At 34.7% G+C, this 24,050-nt stretch overlaps 2 protein-coding genes across 2 annotated transcripts in view; both read left to right on the top strand.

The window, feature by feature from the left end:
• The window catches only part of LOC110255897 (EF-hand calcium-binding domain-containing protein 13-like), a 43,602-nt gene extending 27,042 nt beyond the window's left edge, over positions 1 to 16,560 (top strand). The window contains exons 10-12 of the mRNA XM_021066302.1: positions 13,418 to 13,519; positions 15,372 to 15,425; positions 16,493 to 16,560. Of these exons, the coding sequence (XP_020921961.1) occupies positions 13,418 to 13,519; positions 15,372 to 15,425; positions 16,493 to 16,560 (224 nt within the window). The remainder of the gene's footprint in view (positions 1 to 13,417; positions 13,520 to 15,371; positions 15,426 to 16,492) is intronic.
• Positions 19,247 to 24,050, top strand: part of LOC106504254 — an 86,531-nt gene continuing 81,727 nt past the window's right edge. Inside the window, exons 1-3 of the mRNA XM_021066793.1 lie at positions 19,247 to 19,350; positions 20,081 to 20,140; positions 22,116 to 22,211. Coding sequence (XP_020922452.1) covers positions 19,290 to 19,350; positions 20,081 to 20,140; positions 22,116 to 22,211 — 217 coding nt within the window. The 5' untranslated portion in view covers positions 19,247 to 19,289. The remainder of the gene's footprint in view (positions 19,351 to 20,080; positions 20,141 to 22,115; positions 22,212 to 24,050) is intronic.

Raw genomic sequence — 24,050 nt, 5'->3', positions numbered from 1 at the left:
TGCTTAAAAGTTTCATTTTAAGCAGGGGGAAAAGATGCCTTACCCCTATCTCCTTACATCAGCAGAATGAATATGCCTTATCTCCATCATCTCCTAAAGAAGGAACTCATTTTTAGTTCTGAAAGATACTGCAAAACTTGACTATTGATTTTTTTTGTCTGTTGTACATTTAAAAGTGCCTTATTTTGTAACTGATTCATTATCCCTCAGAAGCAAAAATCTTCGTTGATTCTTTTCTTTTAATTGAAGTATAGTTGATTTGTGATGTGCTAGTTTCTGGTGTTCGGCAAAGTTTTATGTATATATATATATATATATATATATATATATATATATACACACACACACACATATACATATATACACATACACATATTCTTTTCAATTATAGTTTATTATGGGATACTTAATATAGTTCCCTGTGCTACGCAATAGGACCTTTTTGTTTATTTTATATGTAGTTGTTTGTATCTGCTAATTCCAAACTCCTGATTTAACCCTCCTCACCCCTTCCCCTTTTGGTAACCATAAGTTTGCTTTCTACGTCTGTGAGTTTGTTTCTGTTTTGTAAATAGGTTCATTTTATCTACCATATTTTAGATTCCACATTTGCTATCATAAGATATTTGTCTTTCCAGTGAGACACCAACATCATATGCTATCACTTATATGTGGAATCTAAAAAAAGGGCACAGTAGGATGGAAATCCTGTGAAATTGGATTGTTGTGATCATTGTACAACTACAGATGTGATAAATTCATTTGAGTAATAAAAAAGTGTTAAAAAATTTTGATGATTTACTGAAAATAAATAAATAAATAAATAAATATTAAAAAGGGCACAATGTACTTCTTTGCATAATAGATACTGACTCACAGACTTTGAAAAACTTACAGTTTCCAAATGAGACAGGTTGGGGGTGGGGGATGGCTGGGGGTTTGGGATGGAAATGCTGTAAAATTGGGTTGTGATGATCATTGCACAACTATAAATGTAATAAAATTCATTGAGTAATTTAAAAATTTTTTAAAAATAAATGGTAAAAAAAAGAAGATACTTGTCTTTCTCTGACTTCATTTAATATGATCATCTCTAGATCCTTAAATGTTACTGCAAATGGCATTGTTTCATTCTTTCTTGTGGCTGGGTAATATTCCTCTGTGTGTATGTGTGTATCTTTTTCTGTTCATCTGTCAATGGACATTTAGATTGCTTCCATGTCTTGGCTATTGTGAATAGTGTTGCTGTGAACATTGGGGTTCATGTATCTTTTTTTGTTTTGTCTGGATATATGGCCAGCCATGAGATTGCTGGACAATATGGTAATTCATTAGTTTTTTTTTTTTTTTTCTTTTTAGGGCCGCACCTGCGGCATATGTAAGTTCCCAGGCTAGGGGTCTAATCAGAGCTGCAGCTGCTGGCCTATACCGCAGCCATAGCACCACCAGATCCAAGCTGCGCTGGCGACCTACACCACAGCTCATGGCAACACCGGATCCTTAACCCACTGAGCAAGGCCAGGGATTGAACCCGCAACTTCGTGGTTCCTAGTTGGATTCATTTCTGCTACTCCACGTTGGGAACTCCAACTCATTAGTTTTTTAAAGACATCTCAATATTTTTTCCATGGTGGTTGCCAGTTTACATTCCCACCAACAGTGTTGGAGGATTACCATTTCTTCACACCTTTTCTAGCCTTTGTTATTTGCAGACTTTTTAATGATGGCCATTCTGATCAGTGTGAGGTGATACCTCATTGTAGTTTTGATTTGCATTTGTCTAGTAATTAGCGATGTTGAGTATCTTTTCATGTGCCCATTGACTGTCTGTATGTCTTCTCTGGAGAAATGTCTGTTTAGGTCTTCTGCCCATTTTTTGATTGGGTTGTTTATTTTTTGTTATTGAGTTATGTGATCTGTCTATATATTTTGGAAATTAAGCCCTTGTCGATTGCATTGCTTGCAAATATTTTCTCCCATTTCAGAGGTTATCTTTTCACTTTGTTTATAGTTTCCTTTGCTGTACAAATCTTATAAGTTTGAGTAGGTCTCATTTGTTTATTTTTGCCTTTATTTCTGTTGCTTTGGGAGAGTGACCTAAAAAAAACATTGCTACTACTTATGTCAGAAAAAGTTTTGCCTACATTCTCTTCTAGAAGTTTTATGGTGTCATGTCTTACATTTAAGTCTTTCAGGCACTGTATTTTTGTGTATGGTGAGAAGGAATGTACTAACTTCATTGATTTGCATGCAGTTGTCCAGCTTTCCCAGTACCTCTTACTGAAGAGATTGTCTTTTCTCCATTGTATATTTTTGCCTCCTTTGTGAAGGATTAATTTGCCATAGGTGTGTGGGTTTATTTCTGGGATCTCTATTCTGTTCCATTGATCCATATGTCTGTTCTTGTGCCAGTGCAATGCTGTTTTGATATCTATAGCTTTGTAGTATTGTCTGAAATCCAGAAGGATTATGCCTCCAGCTTTGTTCTTTTTGTTCTTTGCCAATTGACTAGGCAATTCTGGGTCTTTTATGGTTCCATATAAATTTTAGGATTATTTGTTCTAGTTCTGTGAAAAATATCATGGGTAATTTGGTAGCAATCCCATTAAACCAATAGATTGCTTTGGGTAGTATGGCCATTTTAACAATATTAACAAAATTTATATGTTTACATTATTAATTTTATTTTTTAAATTTTTATTTCTTTTATTTTGCTTTTTAGGTCTGCACCTATGGCATATGGAAGTTCCCAGGGTAGGGGTCAAATTGGAGCTACAGCTACCAGCCTATGCCACAGCCACAGCAATGCAGGATCCAAGCTACATCTGCAACCTACACCACAGCTCACGACAACACCAGATCCTTAAGCCACTGAGCAAGGCCAGTGATCAAACCTGCATCCTCATGGGTACTAGGTGGGTTCATTACCACTGAGCTACAATAGGAACTCCTACATTATTAATTTTACAGAATTCAGTATAAGTATCATTTACCGTTGTGATCCAATTAGTTCCTTATTTTACAATTGATAGAAAAGTGAGCAAGAAAAATGGAATAAAAGATAGGTTATCTATTGCTGAGTGAAAAGTTTGTTAACTAAGTATTTAAATCATTTAACAAATATTTACTGAATAACTAGCAGTGCTACAGACTATGTTGCTTACTAGAAATGTGGATAATTAAACTGTTTATTTTTTTGTTTTTTGTTTTTTGTTTTTTTGTTTTTTGTCTTTTTGTCTTTTTAGGGCCGCACCCAAGGCATATGGAGATTCCCAGGCTAGGGATCAAATTGGAGCTATAGCTGCTAGCCTACACCACAGCCACAGCAATCCCAGATCTGAGCCACATCTGTGACCTACACCACAGCTCACAGCAACGCCAGATCCTTAACCCACTGAGTAAATCCTCTTGGATATTAGTCGGGTTCATTTGCCACTGAGCCACAATAGGAACTCCAAACTTTTTAAACTTATAGTAATTTCTGTGTTTCTTATAACACATGAGCTTCATACTGTTGTATGATTTGATATTTTCCTCATTCCCATCATGTTCTTCCTTCCTAAGGAGGGAAGATTGATGTCTGTAATGTGGATGCTGTTCTGGAAAACATGAATATAAAACTTACAGGAGAAGAACGACAGGACTTACTAGAACACCTTTCAGCTTCTGATGAGGCTTTAAATCATCTCATGGTCATTAGGTACAGCTCACTTATTAATTTGGAGACTTTTTCATGAGAGTTTCTGATACTTGAATTATCTAGACTAAATCTTCAAAAAAAAATTTCATGCTGTTACAGAAACCCTGATTCTTATTTAATAGGTTGAGAGATGGTAGACTTCTTAATCATTGGAAACTACTTCGCTATGCTGCCAGATAATTCATCCTAAAGCACAGCTTTTAATGTGCTGTTATTAACAACATTCAATGACTATACACAGCCTATATTTTTGATCCAGTTTTTTTCACTTTAAAAATTTATCTAGGGAGTTCCCATTGTGATGCAGTGGAAATGAATCTGACCAGGAACCATGAGATTGTGGGTTCTATCCCTGGGCTCACTCAGTGGATTAAGGATCCAGTGTCATGAGCTGTGGTGTAGGTCGAAGACGCAGCTCAAGTCACAAGTTGCTGTGGCTGTGGTTGTTGTGGCTGTGGCATAGGCCGGCAGCTACAGCTCCAATTCAACCCCTAGCCTGGAAACCTCCATATGCCCCAGACGCAGCCCTAAGAAAGACAAAAGAAAAAAAATTATCTATAAATCGTAATGGAAAAGAATATTTTTAAAGAAGTGTATATAAGAATTCTTGTGGCTCAGTGGGTTAAGCACCTGACATAGTGTCCATGAGGTTGCAGGTTTGATCCCTAGCCTTGCTTAGTGGATTAAGGATCCAGCTTTGCCGCAAGCTGCAGCCATGGCTGTGGTATAGACTGGCAGCTGCAGCTCCAATTCGAGCCCTAGCCTGAGAACTTCCTAAAAAGAAAGAAAATAAATAAATGAATAAATAAATAAATATTTAAAAATTTTACAGTGTAAGTGTATATGTATAACTGAATCACGTTGCTGTGTAGAAATTAACACATTGTCAATCAACTATATTTCAATTTTTAAAATTTAATCTGTAATTTACATACAATAAAACTGCAGATTAAGGTTACAATATGATGGGTTTTGGTAAGTATATATACTTCCATAATTCACACTGCAATCAGGATACAGATATTTACATCTTCCCTGATAATTCCGTCATGCTTCTTGCCAATTGTCTCTTCCTAAGAGACAAACCATATTACTATCATGCTTTTAGCATCTTTGATTATTTTTGCCTGTTTTAGGACTTATTCCACTTAAGTGGAATCATACAGTATAATCCTATGTACTGTATGTAATCTTTATAAGTGTTTTTTTTTTTCAGCATGTTGTTTTTAGGATTCATCCATAGGCTTGAAAATATCAGTAGTTCCTTCCTTTTATTGCTAAATTGTATTCTATTGCATGAATTTAATAACATTTGTTTATCCTTATCCTTAATATGAAACATTGGGCTGTTCTAGTTTTTGGCAATTATAAATAAAGTCACTACAAAATTCAAACCTGCTTCTTACAGGTGAACATGAATCTCAATTTCTTTTGAGAAAATATTTAGATGTAGGATTACTAACATATATAGTAATTATGTGTTTAAATTGATTAAAAAAAAACCCTGCCACTGTTTTACCAAAGTGACTGAACCATCACCAATATAAGCATTTCAGTTGCTTTGCAGCCTTGCTAGCCTTGGTAGTATCAATTTCTTTTTTCCTAGCCATAATAATATGTGTGTAGTGATATTTCATGTGGCTTTAATTTGCATTTCCCTATTGACTGACAGATGATTTGGGGCAGCATGTTCTTATTTGCCATGTACATAGTCTCTGCAGTATCTGCTCAAATGTTTTGCCCACTTGTTGTGACTTGAGGCTTTTTTCTAATTACTGATTTCTGAAATCTTTTATATATTCTGAAATAGAAGTCTGAAATATTTATACTTTATAAATATTTCTTCCAATTCTTCTACTTTTCTATTCATTTTATTACTGATGTCTTGAAAGATTCATTATTTTGGTGGATAGTGATTTTTGCGTCATATCTAAGAAATCTTTATCTAGCCCAAGTATACTAGGATTTTATCCTGTGTTTGCTTCTAGAACAGTGTTGTACTATAATGCAAATGTAGGACAATCCTCACATAATAAAGTATAATCTTCAGGAGTTCCCGTTGTGGCAGAGTGGTTAATGAATCCAACTAGGAACCATGAAGTTGCCGGTTTGATCCCTGGCCTCTCTCAGTGAGTTAAGGATCCAGCATTGCTGTGAACTGTGGTGTAGGTCGCAGACACGGCTTGGATCTCGTGTTGCTGTGGCTCTGGCGTAGGCCAGTGGCTACAGCTCCGATTATACCCCTAGCCTGGGAACCTCCGTATGCCGCAGGAAGCGGCCCTAGAAAAAGGCAAAAAGACAAAAATATATATGTATAATCTTCATACATAATTTTAAATGTTCTAGTAGCCATGTTAATAAAATTTAAAAGAAGTAAAACAAATATTAAAATCTATTTTATTTAATTCAGAATATTCTAAAGATTAACATTTAAATTTGCAATCAATATAAAAACTCATTGGAGCTCCCTGTTGGCCTAGTGGTTAAGGTATCTGTCATTGTCACTGCTGTGGCTCAGGTCACAGGTTCAATTTCTGGCCTGGGAACTTCTGCATGCTGTGGGTGAGACCAAAAAAATTAAAAATAAAAATTTAGAATTTATTAATGGACTATTTTACTTTCATTTGTACATACTAAGACTTTGAAATCTGTTGAATAGTTTACTCTTATGGCACACCTCAATTCAGACAATACACATTTCAAGAGTTCAACAGCCACATGTGGCTAGTATCTAGCATATAGGACCACACAAACACACTTCTAGGAATTTTATGGTTTTAGATTTTACATTTAGGTCTATGGTCATTTTAGATTAGTTTTTGCATAGGTTGAGGTTCTTTTTTTAATGCATGGACATTTTATTGATCTGCACTGTTTATGGAAAGGACTATTCTTTATATATTGAACTGACTTTAACCCTGTGTTGAAAATATGTTAGCTGTATGTGTTTGGCTCCATTTCTGGATGATTTGTTCAGTTCCACTGATTTTTTGTGTTTATCTTTTATTATATCTCTATTATGTCTTAAAATTAGGAACTGTCATTCTCATAACTGTTCTTTTTTGGCAAAACTGTTTTGGCTATTCTGGTTTTTTGGTTTTTTGTTTTTTGCTTTTCTGTATAAAATTTTAGAATCAGCTTTTGATTTCCACAAAAACTCCTGCTAGTTTTTTACTGTGATTGCATTTACTCTATCAATCGATTCAGAAACATTGACAACTTAATAACATTGAGTCTCCCAATCTGTGAGCTGGTATATCTCTCCATTTTTTAAGGTCTTTGATTTCTCTCATAGGAATTTCATAGATTTCAGTACATGTATCTTGCACATATTTTCTTTGATTTCATGGTTTTTGGTACAATCATAAGGGTACCAACAATTCAAAATATTTTCAATTTTCATTTATTTATTACTAGTATATCAAAATATCATGGATTCCCCCAACTTTATTGAGGTATCATTGACATTTAACATTGTGTAAATTAAAGGTGTACAACATGGTAATTCATATATGTAAATATTGCAAAATGATTACTACAATAAGATCAGTTTACACATCTACTACCTCACACAATTAATTCCCTTTTGTGTGTGTGTGGTGAGAGCATATAAGATCTACTCTCTGAGTGTGATTTTGCCAGCTTTGGAGGAACATGTAGGGACTCAGGTGGCTGGTGTCTGTGAATGTGAATACCTGTGGACAGAAAGCCAGCAAAGTCTGTAGGGAATCTGCAATGACTGTAGTAGCTATTGGTTTCTTCAGTAGTGAATGCTTCTGGGTTTGTCTCAGAGCAAGTCTTTGGGGACCACGGTCACTCCTGCAGTGTGGCTGCTATTGGTATCCTCAGCATTTTCTCCTTCCTAGCTATTCTACATATCTTAGCTTCGTCTCAGCTTTAATGTTCTCTGGATGGGATGAAACGTCAGCAAGACATTTGGGCAGTGTCCCAAAGGGCTGGGGAAAGCTGGTTGGTCACCCTCCTTTTTCTTTCCCTGCAAGAACTCTTTCAAGCTGGGAAGGTCCCTGTTGGCGTGGAGCAAAGCCAGCTTGGGAGACAGAATGATGCAGGCTAAATGAGGATGTCTTCCTTCCTTTTTTGTGTGGTTATTCTCAGATTTTTTTGTTTCACTGTGTTGCTAAAATTTCTTAATTAGAGTCAAGAATTCTCCCAGAGATGTTTTTGTTTTTCAGAGACATTGTTTATTTTTGTTGGGGGACAGAGCCTAGGGTCTTCTACTCCACTGTCTTAGTGTGCACTTGGTTTGGGGATTATCATTCTAAACTCAATGATGTGTGCTAATAAGTATACACTCTTTACAAATGAAATATTATAGGTACATACTATTTTACATTAAAAATTATTAAAATTCTTAAATTCACAAAACAAAATTTTTGAAATCTTAACTGAATGACTTATTTGCATCAGTTTGTATAGTCTGAGAGCATATAACCAAAGATTCATATCATTTATTCATAATATCTTGGTCTCATAATTGTAGTTCCACAAGTTATATACATGAGGGTAAGGCCAGCTCATGCTGCCATGACTTGCTAATTGTTTACTAGTTAAAACCACAATGCCCTATTTTAACTTCTTTATATAAACCTTACTGTATGTAAAAAGCAAAAACATTGACTGTTGAGATTTTTCTCTCCATGTATTTGAGAATATTTATTTGCCTACTTTCTATGATAAGTTGTTATCTGGGCCATTATAATAAGCCCGCTGTACATGTATTACATCTAGAGATTAGACAGGAAAATTAACAAATTAGATTTTATATTTAATGTTATATCCAAAACTTCACAACAGAAAATAATAGGAGTTCCCAAAGTGGCTCAGCGGGTTAATAACCCAGTTAGTATCCATGAGGATGGAAGGTTGATCCCTGGCCTCGCTCAGTGGTTAAGGATCCAGTGTTGCCACAGCTGCGGTATAAGTCACAGATGCAGCTGGGATTTGGCATGGCTGTGGCTGTGTCGTAGGCCGGCAGCTTTGGCTCCAATTCACCCCCTAGCCTGGAAACCTCCATATGCTGTGGGTGCAACCCAAAAAAGACTAAATAAATAAATAGAAAAAATATATGGTATGACTGTCTGTATTAGAAGAAAATGTATAGATTCGGGTTCTATTTAAAAATAATAAAACTAATAGCTATCATTTATGAGCACACACAATATTTGAGGCATAGATTTAACTATTTCTCCTTTTAAAGTGCTTACTCAAAGCCTATGAGATAGGTAATATTGTTACCAAAAGTGGCATCCGGCTGCTCACCATTCTAATGCCAATAAAATGGCAAGTTTGGTAGAAAGGAAAGGTTGCTTTGTTTCAGAGGCAGGCAACTGGTGGGGCAGTTGTGGCAGGGGTGGGGGCAGATTCCTGTCCAAAATCCAACTCCCTCCATTGGCAATCAGTTCGCAAGAGCTTTTACAGGCAGAGGGAGGGGGTTACATGCAGAAACAGCTCAGTCAGCTCTGACAGTCATCTTGAAATTGGTCATGCAGTAGTCTGATCAGCGTCATCTTAATTAAGTACAGAGAGTCTTCAGTTCCAGGGTTGGTTTTTTCCTATTTCCTTGAGGCCTCTTCTCAGAATTGTGGCAACTTATGTCATGGCTACAGTGTGGTCATCATGTAGTTAACTTCTTCCACCCACTGGAAGTTTCAACATCTATACAACAGCTGAAAGCATATGGCTTAGAATATTATCCATAGCCCTTGAGGAAGAACTAAAGGTCCTTAAATTCTTAAATATATTTTTTCACATATTGGGTGTTGTAGGTACAATAAAAATGGCTACACTGTATTCCATTTGAGAAGGCAAATAGTTTTTATAATTTCAAGTATTAGCGCCTTTTAAAAATTTCCCATATCAATTATTGCTTCTATTTATAAAACTTTGTATCTTATCTCACAGCTGATGAGAAGATAAATCAGCTTAAATTGGTAGATACCATGAAGACTCTTTTTTTTTTAAATAATTTTTTTATTTTCCCACTGTACAGCAAGGGGGTCAGGTTATCCTTACATGTATACATTACAATTACATTTTTTCCCCCACCCTTTCTTCTGTTGCAACATGAGTATCTAGACAAAGTCATGAAGACTCTTAAAGGTGGGTAAAGGAGTTCTTTTGTGGTGCAGTGGCTTAAGGATCTGGCAGCTTTCACCATAGTAGCTTGGGTTGGTGCTGTGGCATGAGTTCAGTTCCCTGGCCCAGGAAGTTCCACATGTTGCAGATATAGCCCCCCACATTTTTTTAAATTAAAAAAAATGATGAGTAATAAGAAGATGTAAAACTAGAATCTTGAGCCTTTGCAATATATTTTAATGAAGCTTATTAAATTTTTGTTTATGACTACGAGAATGCATATTCGTAATAAAAAAAATCTTGGAGATTATAAGGGAAGCATAAAGAGGGGCAAAAAAAAAAATCACCCTTGGTTTACAACTAAAGTCAAAATATTTTTACCAAAAAATACATGGAGATGGAGTTCCCGTTGTGGCGCAGTGGAAACAATCCAACTGGGAACCATAAGGTTGCGGGTTAGATCCCTGGCCTCACTCAGTGGGTTAAGGATTGCGTGTTGCTGTGGTGTAGGTCTCAGTGGGTTAAGGATTCCGTGTTGCCGTGGTGTAGGTCTCAGTGGGTTAAGGATTCCATGTTGCCGTGGTGTAGGTCTCAGTGGGTTAAGGATTCCGTGTTGCCGTGGTGTAGGTCTCAGTGGGTTAAGGATTCCATGTTGCCGTGGTGTAGGTCTCAGTGGGTTAAGGATTCCGTGTTGCCGTGGTGTAGGCTCAGTGGGTTAAGGATTCCGTGTTCCGTGGTATAGGTCACAGATGAGGCTTGGATCTGGCGTTGCTGTGGAGGCTTGGATCTGGCGTTGCTGTGGCTGTGGCATAGGCCGGTGGCAACAGCTCCAATTAGAGAGCCCTAGCCAGGAAACCTCCATATGCCATGGGTGCAGACCTAAAAAGCAAAAAGACCAAAAAAAAAAAAAAAAAAAAAAAAAAAAAAGAGAGAGAGAGAGAAAAGAAAAGAATACATGGAGATGTTAAATAAATAAATGGAAAAAAAAAAGACAAAGATAACCAATGTTCATGTTTGGTCTGTTTTCTTCTTTTCTCTTTTATATTTTACATTGAATTTTTTGGCTTTGATTTCTGTTGTTCATATTATTTCATAAATGGTAAACTTCTAACCATATTTTATTTATAGTTAGGTAATTTGTGTCTATTGATACTGAGTTTCTTTCATGGACAAAGAGTCTGTACTATAACATTTAACAACTTCCACAATCTCTTATCTATTTTTTCTAATTAATATAACTTACTCTGCCTCTCTTAAAGTGGTCATGTTCTAGACCTTCATGGATCAAGTTACTTTATTGAATAAATAACCAGTTGGAAATCTAGAAGAATAAGATGGGGTAGAAGGAAACAAATACCCCTCCTAGTATAGGTGGTAGCTAGTGGCAAAAATAATTGAATTATTATCTACTTGGTGAAATTTAGTGGGCAGTTACCAACTTTACATTTTTTAAATTTGGTTTAGGATTATCATCACAGGTATAATTGGTCCTGAAATAAGGATTTTGATATCAGATTTTATTTTGATTTTTAATTTTGAAACAAATTTTATTGTGCAACTTTTTACATTGAGACAGAGTAGCATAAGGTACAGAAACAGTGTCCTTATCCCAGACATTATATATATGTAATATATATTAATATAAAAATATATTTATATAAAATATAATATTTATACATACTTATATAATATATTATTGTGTATAATGCGCACATACATATATATGAGTGTATTATGTATATATGTGTGTGTGTATAAATATAGACATGTTTAATTTCTCTCATCTTTCTTAAGGCAGGAACATTAATACTCAAAAGCTAAGCAGTGTTCTGGAGAAAGTGGGAGAGGAACTCACAAATAAGGAATTTCAGAGTCTATCAGAACACTTACCGCTTGACGGTAAGCAATTCTGGCCTATCAGAATTATTGATATTTTCAGAGAAAGTTAGGTTTATACATGAAGATCCATTAACTACATTTATTTTTCCGTATTGAAGTTGTGAAATGTAATCTGAAAGGTTAAGTCTTAATTGTGCTAAAATATTGTCTTCTCTTGTAAGTCTTGCTTGACACCAGCAGGCTTAAGCAATATCTGAGAATGAATGGCTTTGCTTGTCAGTGACATGCCTATGGCTTAGCTTAGGAAAAGAAAACAGACAGGAGAATAAGAGGGTATACGAGTAAAAGTAGAAGAAAAGGGGAGGCTTAAAAGTAAGATAGCAAGAAATGGAAGAGGGGAGGAAGAAGTTAGGCAGTTAGAGTTTCAACAGTTCCCAGGCTGGAGGACCCATAGGTGTGATCTGACTCTTATTCTGTCACTACAATTTCCTAATCTCTGTGATTTGTACCTCATTTTAACAGCTGATGGGAAAGTTGAACTTAATAAACTAATGAGTGAAGCTAAAGCTGTTACAGGTAAAATGTAAAACTGAGATACCAATGCCTTTAAAACATATTTTTGCAACAATATTTCGAATTATGTAACCATTGCCTTATAAATCCTGCTGCTCTATAAACTAATAAAATATTTTTTCTAATGAACTAATTTGGCTTTGAATTTCAGTGTTTCTGAAATAAACTATACTGCTGTTTCTTGACAGAAGTTCTCCATGTTTGCAGAGGTTTTTACCAATAGTGTGCTTCACTTTGCCACATGTTAGAAATATGAAACCCATGTTTCATCATTAAAATAATTCATAATAAAAAGAATAATAACTACTGTTTAGTGGGTACTTTCTATGCACCAGGCACTTATAAATATTTTATTCATGATGTAGGTACTATTACAATCTACATTTTATAGATGGGGCACTAGAGGCTTAGAGGGTAAATAATCAGCATAAAATGTATGGGTTTTTTTGTTTGTTTGTTTTCAGATTTCACCTATAGATTTATAAACAACAATACTACCTGTTAGTATAATCATTCCTTTTACTGATTTATGATATAATTTCAATGAACAGTTTTGAAACTACTTGCTTTGTTGATGTGACCTGGGATTATAAGAGATTACCAGAACATGACTCCATTTTTGACCATGTAATTAATTGAAAATATCTCATATCTTTGTTCTCATCTGTAGCTGAAATAGAGTGAAACTATATAATACTACTACATAAGGAGTATTGTCCTAATTTCTAGATCTATACCTACCTGATAAAATAGGTTAAGAAAAACATTATCTAGCTATAACTATTTCAAAAGAGAAAACCGTTTCTCTTTCATTTCTTATAACAGAAAACTGGGCCTCAAAGAAGTTGTGTTATTTACCTACATTCCAGTACGTAGTAAATAGTAGAGAACAATATTCAACCCATGTGTTCTTACTCCAACCATAGTAATTTTCCCATTTCACTAAAACTATTTCTATTTTAAGAATTGTATACTAGCAAATAACTCTGTTCCTTTTAGAAATTTATGGTGTGTGTGTGTTTATTCCTTTAAAAATATTTAAGGGAAGCGAGCTTATTTCTAATCATATTGAATCTCTGCATAACTTAATTAGGTTCCAAGCGTCTTGAATATTCTTATTAAAAAAAAATCTATAATGCTTAGGAAAAATAAATGAAACATTTCAGCCTTAGTAAGAACTTTCATAGTTATTTCTTTTTCCCTAAGTAGAGATGATAAATGTTAGCGACCTGGACAACATACTAGGAAACCTGGGCATTGAACTCACCAAAGAAGAACTTAGAGAGCTAAGAAGAAACCTTCCAGTTAATGGTAACTCATTTTAGATATAAAAAGTCCTTTAGAAAAGCTTGGTCTTGAGGAAGTGCGTATGAGTGTTTCTAAAACCAGATTAATTTTATGATGATAAAAACCTTGCAAAATTTCAGAAAAAAATATAGTTCTTGAGAATAAATTCTGTCTTAATTTTCTAAATCCATATAAAACACAAATCCCTTATCTAGATTAACTGCAAGATCATCTTTCACATCTGTGACTGTTTAGGAAGCAGAATTAAAAGGTGGGAAGGAAAATGAACGGAAGACTAACTGTATATCTTTTCCACATTTCCCATTCACTTCTACGTTCTGACTTAGCCCCTCAACACTATTGAAACAACTCTAAGGACACGAGTTACTTGCTCTTTGCCAGTTAAATTAGATTTTATTCATTCTGTTTTTAATTGGAGCTTTCTACTGTCTTTGGTATTGAAAATAATTCTGACCTTCTTGAGATTATGTTCCCTTGGATTCTGTGTTGTCCCCCACAGCTGGGTCTTCTCATTTTACCTCTATCTACATAAACCTAAATTTCAAAATCACTGTACATAGATGGGTAAATGGATGGATATGCGAGAAACAAAGTATAGTAAAATGTTAATAGTAGAAAATAGATGGTGGACACATGGGTATTCATTGCACAATTCTTTCAACTTTGCTGTATATTTATAAATTTTCATAATAAAATGCTGAAAAATTCCATATTTAATTTCGTCAGTGTCTCTCTGTTCTGCTACTACTGCTATATTTTAGGTCCTTTCTTTTCTGACATTGGCTTTGACAAAATAGCCATCGGAGTGATCCATATAAAATGCAAATATAATGACATCATGCCTCAATTTAAAATTGTTTAATGGTTTTCAGTCATATACTAGGAAATGTCAGAAGTCATTTCATATGACAAACAAGTTCCTTCATGATCTGGTACTAATCTAGTATTTTACCCTCAATAACATTGAACTTTGTTCCAGACAGTGATATATCATGCTTTTTGTCACATTTTCCTATTCAGAAGGTCTCTCCTTCCCCTTTTTCTAATTCCTTCTCATTGCTTATTAGAGTTGAGAGCCACCTTTTCCAGAACATTTTCCCTTAAATACCCAGTATTAAATACCTCTTCTCTGTGTTTTTGTAATAACTGTACATGTATTTTTATTGCACTTGCTACATTGTGTTTTAATTGTATATTTATATCCATTTGCTGTCTTTTAACTTTAATGTGAGCTTTAAAAAATGATGTATTATTTACCTTTAGGAAAGGGTATACTATTCATCTTTCTATATCTAGTACTTAGCAAAGTGCCTGGCATGTTAATAGGCAGACCATAAATGTCGAATGAGCAATGGACAAATAATGAGTAAATAAAAAAGTGAATGATTCCTAAAGAAAACAGATAACTATTTTTGGTCAGGTCGCTAATATTTACTTCTAATATATTGTTACTACTTATCTAGAGCAATTCTGAGTGACCTGAAAGATCAGAGTATGTTAAGAATAGATTGGAGACAAAGATGAACTTTTTTTTCATCAGTGATCCATACTTAGGATTTGTGGAATTACCAGAATTTAGAGTCCTCAGAGAATTAATTTGTATGGATGGTATTTTCCATCATGTTTATAAGGAGTATATTAGCCCAGTAAGAGTATATTTTACTCTGCCAGATCTTATGGTCCAAGGGTAAAGGGCCAGCTTACTAAAATAGAATCAATCTCTGAAAACTAAGAATTAGACAGAGTGCGCCCAAATTATGAGGGGGAATGACAAACTTTAGCTAGTTTCTGGATTATAGTTTAAGAATTTTTTAAACGAGTTTGATTTGTACCTCAATTATGCCTTATTTAATAGCTAAAGGGAAGACTGATCTGAAAACGCTGATGGATACAGTACAAGTTATCACAGGTTAGTGAAAAGTTAAGATCCTAAATCTTTACACTAAACTATATTTTTTCCATGATAAACATTTTGCTGAAGTATGACATATATAATTACTATATTACATAATCATATGTGTCCAGCTTAAGAATGATTGTAAAATGACTTTACCATTTAACCATCAACTGAATCAAAATTAAACATTCTTAATAATCCAGAAGATCCCATATACCACTTCCTAGTCACTTCCTTCATTCTCTCTAGAGGTAATTATATCCTTTATTCTAGGACCACAGATTAGTTTTACCTGTTTGTGAACTGTAGATAGATGTTAACCATATGATCTGTATTCCACAATTTAGATGACCTGTTTTTATTTCACTGACTTCTTTCATTCAACATTATATTACATATTGTTCTCTGAGATTCATCCATATTGTTGCATGTAACAGTGGTTTGTTACTTTTCATTGCTACATGTTATAAAGTCTACTAAATTACAATCAAGTAGAGATCTTTAGAGAACATGCTTTAGTGGGTGGAATAATTTCTAATCTAATCAATTCATTGTACCTGAATACATTTCTGCATAATATTCCATGCAAATATTCCATTGTGTACCCCACAAAATCTATTTAATATATTCTGAAAGGACATTTCCAGTCTAGAGCAGTTACAAAGAACCTATTATTGCTATGAAGATTCTTGAATATTCTTGAATATACCTCTTGGTGAATAAATGTGCACAATTCTATGGCCATATACCTAAAAATGAAATTACTTTGTTATAACATAGGATTGTGTATACTTTATTATATATTGTCAACCCATTTTCTAAAGTAATGTGCTGTTTTACATTGCAACTAGCAGTGTGTGAGAGTTTCAATTGCTTTACGTCCTTGCTAATATTTGGTACAGTCTGTCTTTTCCATTTACGCTCTTCTGGCAAATATGTAGTATTATCCCACTGTGCTTATTATTTGCATTTCCCTAAGGATTAATGATATTGAGCATCTTGTTCATGTTTATTGGTCATCTTTCAAAGTTTCTTTCATATTTGTTGTCTATTTGTCTACCTGGATTTCTGTCTTTTAGTTATTGATATTTTACATAGTATCTTTAACATACAGTTTTTAATGTATTCAGATACAAGTCCGCCGTAAGTATATAAGTGGTAAATGTCTCACTGGATGTATTTCCTTTTCACTCATATCTTTTAATGAATAGAAGTTCCTATTTTACATATAGTTGAATTAATCAGTCTTTCATAGTTAGAGACTTTGAGGACCTGTTTAAAAACTTTTGCAGGGAGTTCCCGAAGTGGCTCAGTGGTTAACGAACCTGACTAGTATCCATGAGGACGAGGATTCAATCCCTGTCCTCTCTGTGCAGTGGATTAAGGATCTGGGGTTGCAGTGAGCTGTGGTGTATAGGTCACAGGCGCAGCAGCTCGAAACCTGCATGGCTGTGGTTGTGGTGAGGCCGGCAGCTCTACCTCCAATTTGACCCCTAGCCTGGGAACCCCTTTTGCCACGGGTGCAGCCCTAAAAAGACAAAAGACAAAAAAAGAAAAAAAAAGAAAAGAAAAGAAAAGAAAAAAAGAAAGAAACTCTTGCATATATATATCAAGGTCATGAAAACTTTTCCTATCTTCTGGAAGCTCTGTTATTTTCCTTCCACATTTAGACTTATAATCCACTCAGAATTTATCTTTCTATATGATGTAAGATAAAAGTCATTATTCATTTTTTTAAAAAATGAGTATTCAGCACCATTTATTCACAAGATGATCCTTTCTCCACTGCAAGGTAAGGCCAACTTTTTCAAAACTCACAGACCATGAATGTGTTGCTGTTTATTATTTTTTTTTTATCATTTTATTACTCTTATTACTATTGTTATTTTCCTTTGGTCTATTATTTTTATTCTCTTCCTTTGGTCTATTTGTCTATCTTTGCACCAGTACACTATTCTTAATGTAGCTTTAATATATCTTAACATCCAAGGTTTAAGTCCTCCAAATTTGCCTTACTTCTTTAAGACTGTCTTGGCTATTCTTGATTATTTGCATTTCTGCATAAACTTTAAACTCAGCCTTTAATCCTCCTCCAAATCTTGCTGGTGTTTTAATTGAATCTAGATCAATTGACACAGAATTGACATCTTTACAATACTGAGTTTTCTGATATCAATAATGTGCTGGCAAAATGGCTCTTCAAAAAAAAAAAAAAAAAAAACCCACCTGATTTGTAACATTTTAAAACTTCCGTAGTGTAAATACTCTCACCTTGGCCATTTTCAAGCTACAATTTAAACACTAGCTCACAAAATTTCTAAATATTTAGCAGTTGGCCATTGTGAGCAATCTCAAGCTAGCAGAGCATCACTGAAAATTGTTCATCCCTGTATTTATTTAGGTCAATTTAATTTCTAATTTTGCAAGATTTATTCTTGGGTATTTATAGTTTTTTTACATAATGACAAGTGGTATATATTTTTTCTAATTCAATATCTTCATCATTGTTGGCATATAGAAATGTAGGTAACTTTGTATATGTATGTGTATGAGTATGTGTACATAAGGTTTGCGAATATTTTGTTCAGGATTTTTGCAGAATGGTTTTGTAATATATTTTGTTGTAATGTTAATATTCTTACCAGATTTGGGTTTCAAAATATTTTGGCCTCATAAAATTAGAAGTTCTCAGGAGAACTTTGTATTCAATTGTATCATTCACAGATGAAATGCTCTGGGATTAGAATTTCTGTGTGGGAAGATTTTAAATTACTAGTTGAGATATCTTAATAGATATAGGTCTATCAAAATTTTATATTCCCTCTTGCATCATTACTAGGTTGTATTTTTCCAGGACTTTATCTTTTTCTCCTAAATATTCAAATCAATTATATAATGGTCATAATATCCTATTATCTTTCTAATATAGTAGGATCTATAGTGATTTCCCCTTTTGTCATTAGAAATATTTGTTATTTGCATTTTCTCTTTTATTTTCCTTTGTCAATCTTAATGCAAGTATCTATCACTTTTGTTAGTCTTTCCCAAACCCAACTTTTGGTTGCACTGATTTTAGTTTGTTTTCCATTTCAATGATTTCTGCTTTTTCTTTATTATTTATTTTCACCTATTTTTGAGGGTTTTTTTTTTCAGTTCACTGTAATTTTATTAAGTATGACCAGCCATCATAGAAACTGAACATGCTTCTCTCTCTCTTTCTCTCTGTATTGTATACACTCTATTTTCTTTCTTTCTTTCTTTTTTTTTTTTTTTTTTGGAGGGTTTTAATTTGCTGTTTTTTCCCAACTCTTTGAAATGGAATCGTAGGTTACTGATCTTTTCATGTTTTCTGCTTTATACATTTAAGGTTGTAAATGTCCCCCAAAGTACACCTGTACTCTATCCCACAAGTTTTAATATGTAATACTACTGTTGTTACTCAATTCAAATTATACTCTAACTTCCAGTGGTTTTTTCTGACACATGATTTATTTAGAAAAGCATTCTTTAATTATCAAACATATGAGTTTTCTAGTATATTTTTCCCTTGATGTGTAGCTTAATTTCGTAGCCTATGTTACAGTTATTTTTATCAATCATTATTGTTATAATTTTTAAATTATGTAAATGATATTGATTTATGATATATTGCTTTATAACCATCACTGTGAGAGTGTCTCTTTTACTGGGATTAAATGAATAGTATTCATTCTCTGTATCTGCATTTAACTGCTTATTGTTTAGCAGGGGTCATTATGGCTTATTTTTTTCATAATTTGAAATTATAATTTTTTAAAAAATCTCATCTTTCTCTACTTCTTTTGTTTTGAAGGAGGAGAAGTTGACCTCAGTGACCTGGATAATGTCCTACAAAATATGGGGATAGAGCTCACACCTAGAGAACACTTGGAGCTAGAAAATTTACTCCCAATTTATGGTGGGCATTTCAAATATCAGTATAGCCTTAAGGAGAGTTAATATTCCTTTGAGAAAGTAATATTGTCGTCAAAGAAGTTACTCAGCATTGTAAGCATCAGTAGAGTCTTGAGGGAGCTAGGATTATATCCTTAAAAAGCCATTTTATCTAGTACCCCAGGTTTATTATTGGTGATTTATAAAATAGAGATAATATTAAAATCCCAAGTTCATAGTAATCATCATTAATGTTTAGGAATTTTAAATGATATATAAATATATATCATCATTAATGTTTAAGAATTTTAAATGATATATAAATATATAAATATATTTCATTTAAAATATATAAATCAGTAGCCCAGTCGATTATAAATCTTGGCATCAGGACTAAGGAATGTTGATAGTTATCTTTCACTCCCTTGAGATGCCTGTAGGAAATAAGAGAAGCAGGAGAAGAGATGTAGAGGTATACTGGTAGAGGGGAAACAGAGAGTAAGAAGAAATATAAGATTAGAAAATGTTTTTGCTTTAGCATAGTAGGTATTAATAATTTCTCAAGTGCTAAATAATTGACGGATTTACCATATTAAAATTTTTTATTACATTTTGTTTTATCATTTCTGGAAGATATATGGTAAATTTTATGAGCAAATTATTGTATGGTTTATATTTCTGAATTTGGATATTTAGTATTGCTTTAGCATATCTAGTTCTTTTCTCCGTGACTTAAATTATATATTTTCTTACAGTTACATCTAATGGAAAAACATATAAGAATAGGTTGCTGAACTGTGTGAAAGCTACAAAAGGTGAGTGAGATAAAAATTGAAAAGTCAGATTGAGACTTGCATTTTGCTTCTGTTTTTTCCTTGTCATAAACATTGCTTCCTGCCATTCTCATATATATAATTTCCAATTAATTTTAATATATATATGTTTGTGTATATTGTACCAGTTTCAGCCTATCAATGGTCAGTGTTGTGTTTTGACTGGCCCTTGTGATTAATATTATGGTTGCAAGATGCCCTTCAACAATAAACACCAGAAAACTTTGAAAAAATAAAGACATTACTTACAGTACCTGGAAATTACGCAGTGTAGCTGGGGCCACACAGAAATGTCTCAAGTAGAGAGAGTGTGTGCACATGCCTGGGGTTCTTCTTTTATTAAGGTTGAGGGTGGGAGCCTAAGGTTTTATGGGCTCACTCTTTATTGGTGAATTTAAAACATAAGAGTGGGGGAGTTTCCATCGTGGCTCTATGGCCTCTGGCGTAGGCCAGTGGCTACATCTCCAGTTGGACCCCTAGCCTGGGAACCTCCATATGCCGTGGGTGTGGCCCTAAAAAGACAACAAGAAAAAAAAAAAAAAACCGTACGAGTGGGAATTTAAACAAGTGGCCCAAAAGATTAGTATCTCTAAAACAGGATTTCTAAAACAGAGGCGTCTCAGAATGGGGAGATATGGCTAGCAATGTGTTTATTCAAGATAGCCATCTCCGAAGTGAATGCCTCTTTGCAGCGAGTGCCTTGGCATTAAAGTTTAAGTTAGGCTCTTGCATTACAAAAAAGAAAAAAAAAACTGTCAGGGTTTAGACTACTGTTCATATTGATTAATCTATATTTTATTTTTAAGAGATGTTCTAGTTATCTAGATTTGCCTCAGAGTTCCCGTTGTGGCTCAGCAGTTAATGAGTCTGACTAGCATCCATGAGGACTCTGGTTAGATCCCTGGCCTCGCTCGGTGGGTTAAGGATCCGGCATTGCCGTGCACTGTGGTGTAGGTCGCAGATGAAGCTCGGATCCTGTGCTGCCTTGGCTGTAGTGTAGGCCAGCGGCTACAGCTCTGATTCAACCCCTAGCCTGGGAACCTCCATATGGCGCAGGTGCAGCCCTAAAGAGTAAAAAAAAAAAAAAAAAAAAAAGAAGAAGAAGAAGAAGATTTGCCTCAATTTTGGCTGTGGAGGTATTAAAATTTAGGGCTAGATACAAAAATTTAAGCTATTGAATATTGAAGTACAGTGACCAAACTGAATATATTTACTCATATAAACATTTATATTAAAAACTGTTAAATTGGTAGTTCCCCCTGGAAATCCCAGTGGGATCTGTGGCATCTCTTCAGTGCCAGGACACAGATGGCATCCCCAGCTATGCACAGTATGTTAAAGGATCTGGCATTGCCTAGCCGTGGTATAGGTTACAGGTCACAACTGCAGCTCTGATCTGATCCCTGACCTGGGAACTCCATATTACCATGGGGCAGCCAAAAAAGAAAACAAAAAACTTAAATTTGCTGTTTTGTTGCTAAAATTAACCTGAGCGGTTTCTCAATGCTCTTTCAACATGTGTTGTGCAAGCTTATCTTCAATTGGATGTAAATTAATAGATTAATTTTAGTCCATATGTCCTTGATCTCTTTTTATGATGAAATTAATAACCATGGCGCATAGGAATTAATATCTATTATATTTTGACTTTTTTTTTTTTGTCTTTTTAGCTATTTCTTGGGCTGCTCCCGCGGCATATGGAGGTTCCCAGGCTAGGGGTCCAATCCGAGCTGTAGCTGCCAGCCTACGCCAGAGCCACAGCAATGCGGGGTCCGAGCCGCATTTGCAACCTATACCACAGCTCACGGCAATGCCAGATTGTTAACCCACTGAGCAAGGGCAGGGACCAAACCCGCAACCTCATGGTTCTTAGTCGGATTCGTTAACTACTGTGCCACGACGGGAACTCCATATTTTGACTTTTATTTCAGTTTCTTCATGTCTTTCTCTTTTGTAGGGTTGCAAGTTGATGTTCATGACCTGGATGCTGTTCTTAGAAACATGGCAATCAAGTTCACAGCTGAGGAGGAATTTAATGAGATACCAGTTGATGGTGAGTGACTTAGATATCCTTGTGCCCTCGTGAGAATTTGGAATTTGAGTCCGATATTTTTGATAGTACTTATTTGGCTTTAAGTAAGATTTTTTCTTATGTATATATAGATAGATAAAAGATAAATATGCATATTTTAGAGCCACACTCACAGCATATGGAGGTTCCCAGGCTAGGGGTTGAATCAGAGCCACAACCATAACTACACCAGATCCACCGCGTCTGTGAACTACACTGCAGCTCATGGCAATGCTGGATCGTTAACCCACTGAGGGAGGCCAAGGATCGAACCTGTGTCCTCATGGATACTAGTCAGATTCATTCCCACTGATCCATGACAGGAACTCCTCTCTTAATATATTAAAGTTGGTACTTTTTTCACCATTCATTCGTTCATTCAGTAAATCTACTGAGCACCATATATCAGGTGTTCTGCTAAGTGCTAGAGATACAATGGTGAGTAAAAATAGACATAGTCCTTCACCTAAAGAGCTTCATATCAACAATATCACAATTCTTAGTGTTCTAATAGAAGCTTAGAATGTCACCAGGGCCTCAGTCAGGTCATTACTTTTCACAGGAAAAAAAAGCTACCAGGGTTTCAGCCAATATATATGACTTTTTCCTACTTATATATAGGCATGAGTCACCATTAGACCAGATTTCATGGTTGAAGGTCAGAACTATAGATCTCAAAGAAAATGTTAATGGGAATGAAGTGTGATGACTCACAAAGTAATCTGCACTTTAAATAGGTAATATACAGTATATTAATACAGTATATTAAGTTGGGCACAGTCCAGTGAGGTAAGGCAGTATCACCTAGGAACATTTTACTGAACACTGCTTCTTACATCTAAGAATATTTTTTTCATATAACTCATATGCTATTTAGTTAAATATTTGTCATGGGTTGCATATCCTTCTAGTAAGATAAGTTATTTTTACAAAAGTTACCTTTATTAGATTATGCCTTCCCTTTCTACTACTATTGTGTATCAGTGAAAAACATGCAAATGATTTTCTATTTGTTTTCTTTATGCTTTTAAATTTCACTAGGACCTCAGTAAAAAATAATTAGCTGGAGTTATTAATAATTGCCATGTAAGGTAATGTAAGGTAATTTTTAGCTTCAGAAACTGAAACTAAACTGGGGATATCAGAGAAAATGTCAGAGTAAGAACCACCAAAAAGTCTCTCTTTCATAAAAGCAACTGTTAGCAAACTCCGATTTGGCTGCTGGAAAGCCAATACTTGAGAGACAAGTGTTGATTGGAAAAGGAAAGGTTGCATTATTCAGGAAGCCAGCAACCTGGTAAGAAGGCGGACTCGTATCTCAGAGTGAACTCCAAAGATTCTGCTTGGGCATAGCAATTTTTAAAAGGAAAAGGGGGAAAGCAATTTCAGTTAATCATTAAGGTAGGGGAGCAGATTCTTCATTTTCCACTGCAGGCAGACATGATGATGCCTCGTGATCTTCCTCTAGATACTATCTTGTTCATGCAGTTCACTGGTGGAATTACTGAAGGGTAAGCTGGGAAAAAAGACCTAGTCACCTGTTAATTACTTATTGTTCATTTCTACTTCCTTAAGAAAAGAATCAACAGGTTAGGCATGGCATTGTGTGATCAAAGGATTTAAAAGGTATGCTTGGGCTGGAGATTAGTGAAGCACGGAAGCGCTTAATGTAAAGGTTAAGTTAAATAGAGCTGCTAAAGTGACAGGACAAAATGCCTCCTATAAAGAGTTGCTTCCTGCAAAAAACCGCTTACCCAATGAGAAAACTGGTAAAAAAAAAAAAAAAAATCAGAAATTACATTTTCAGAACCAAGAATTAAC

The sequence above is a fragment of the Sus scrofa genome, chromosome 12 (assembly GCF_000003025.6).
Source record: "Sus scrofa isolate TJ Tabasco breed Duroc chromosome 12, Sscrofa11.1, whole genome shotgun sequence".
In the NCBI taxonomy this organism is placed as follows: domain Eukaryota; kingdom Metazoa; phylum Chordata; class Mammalia; order Artiodactyla; family Suidae; genus Sus; species Sus scrofa.
This window is presented reverse-complemented; position numbering and strand designations above follow the sequence as displayed.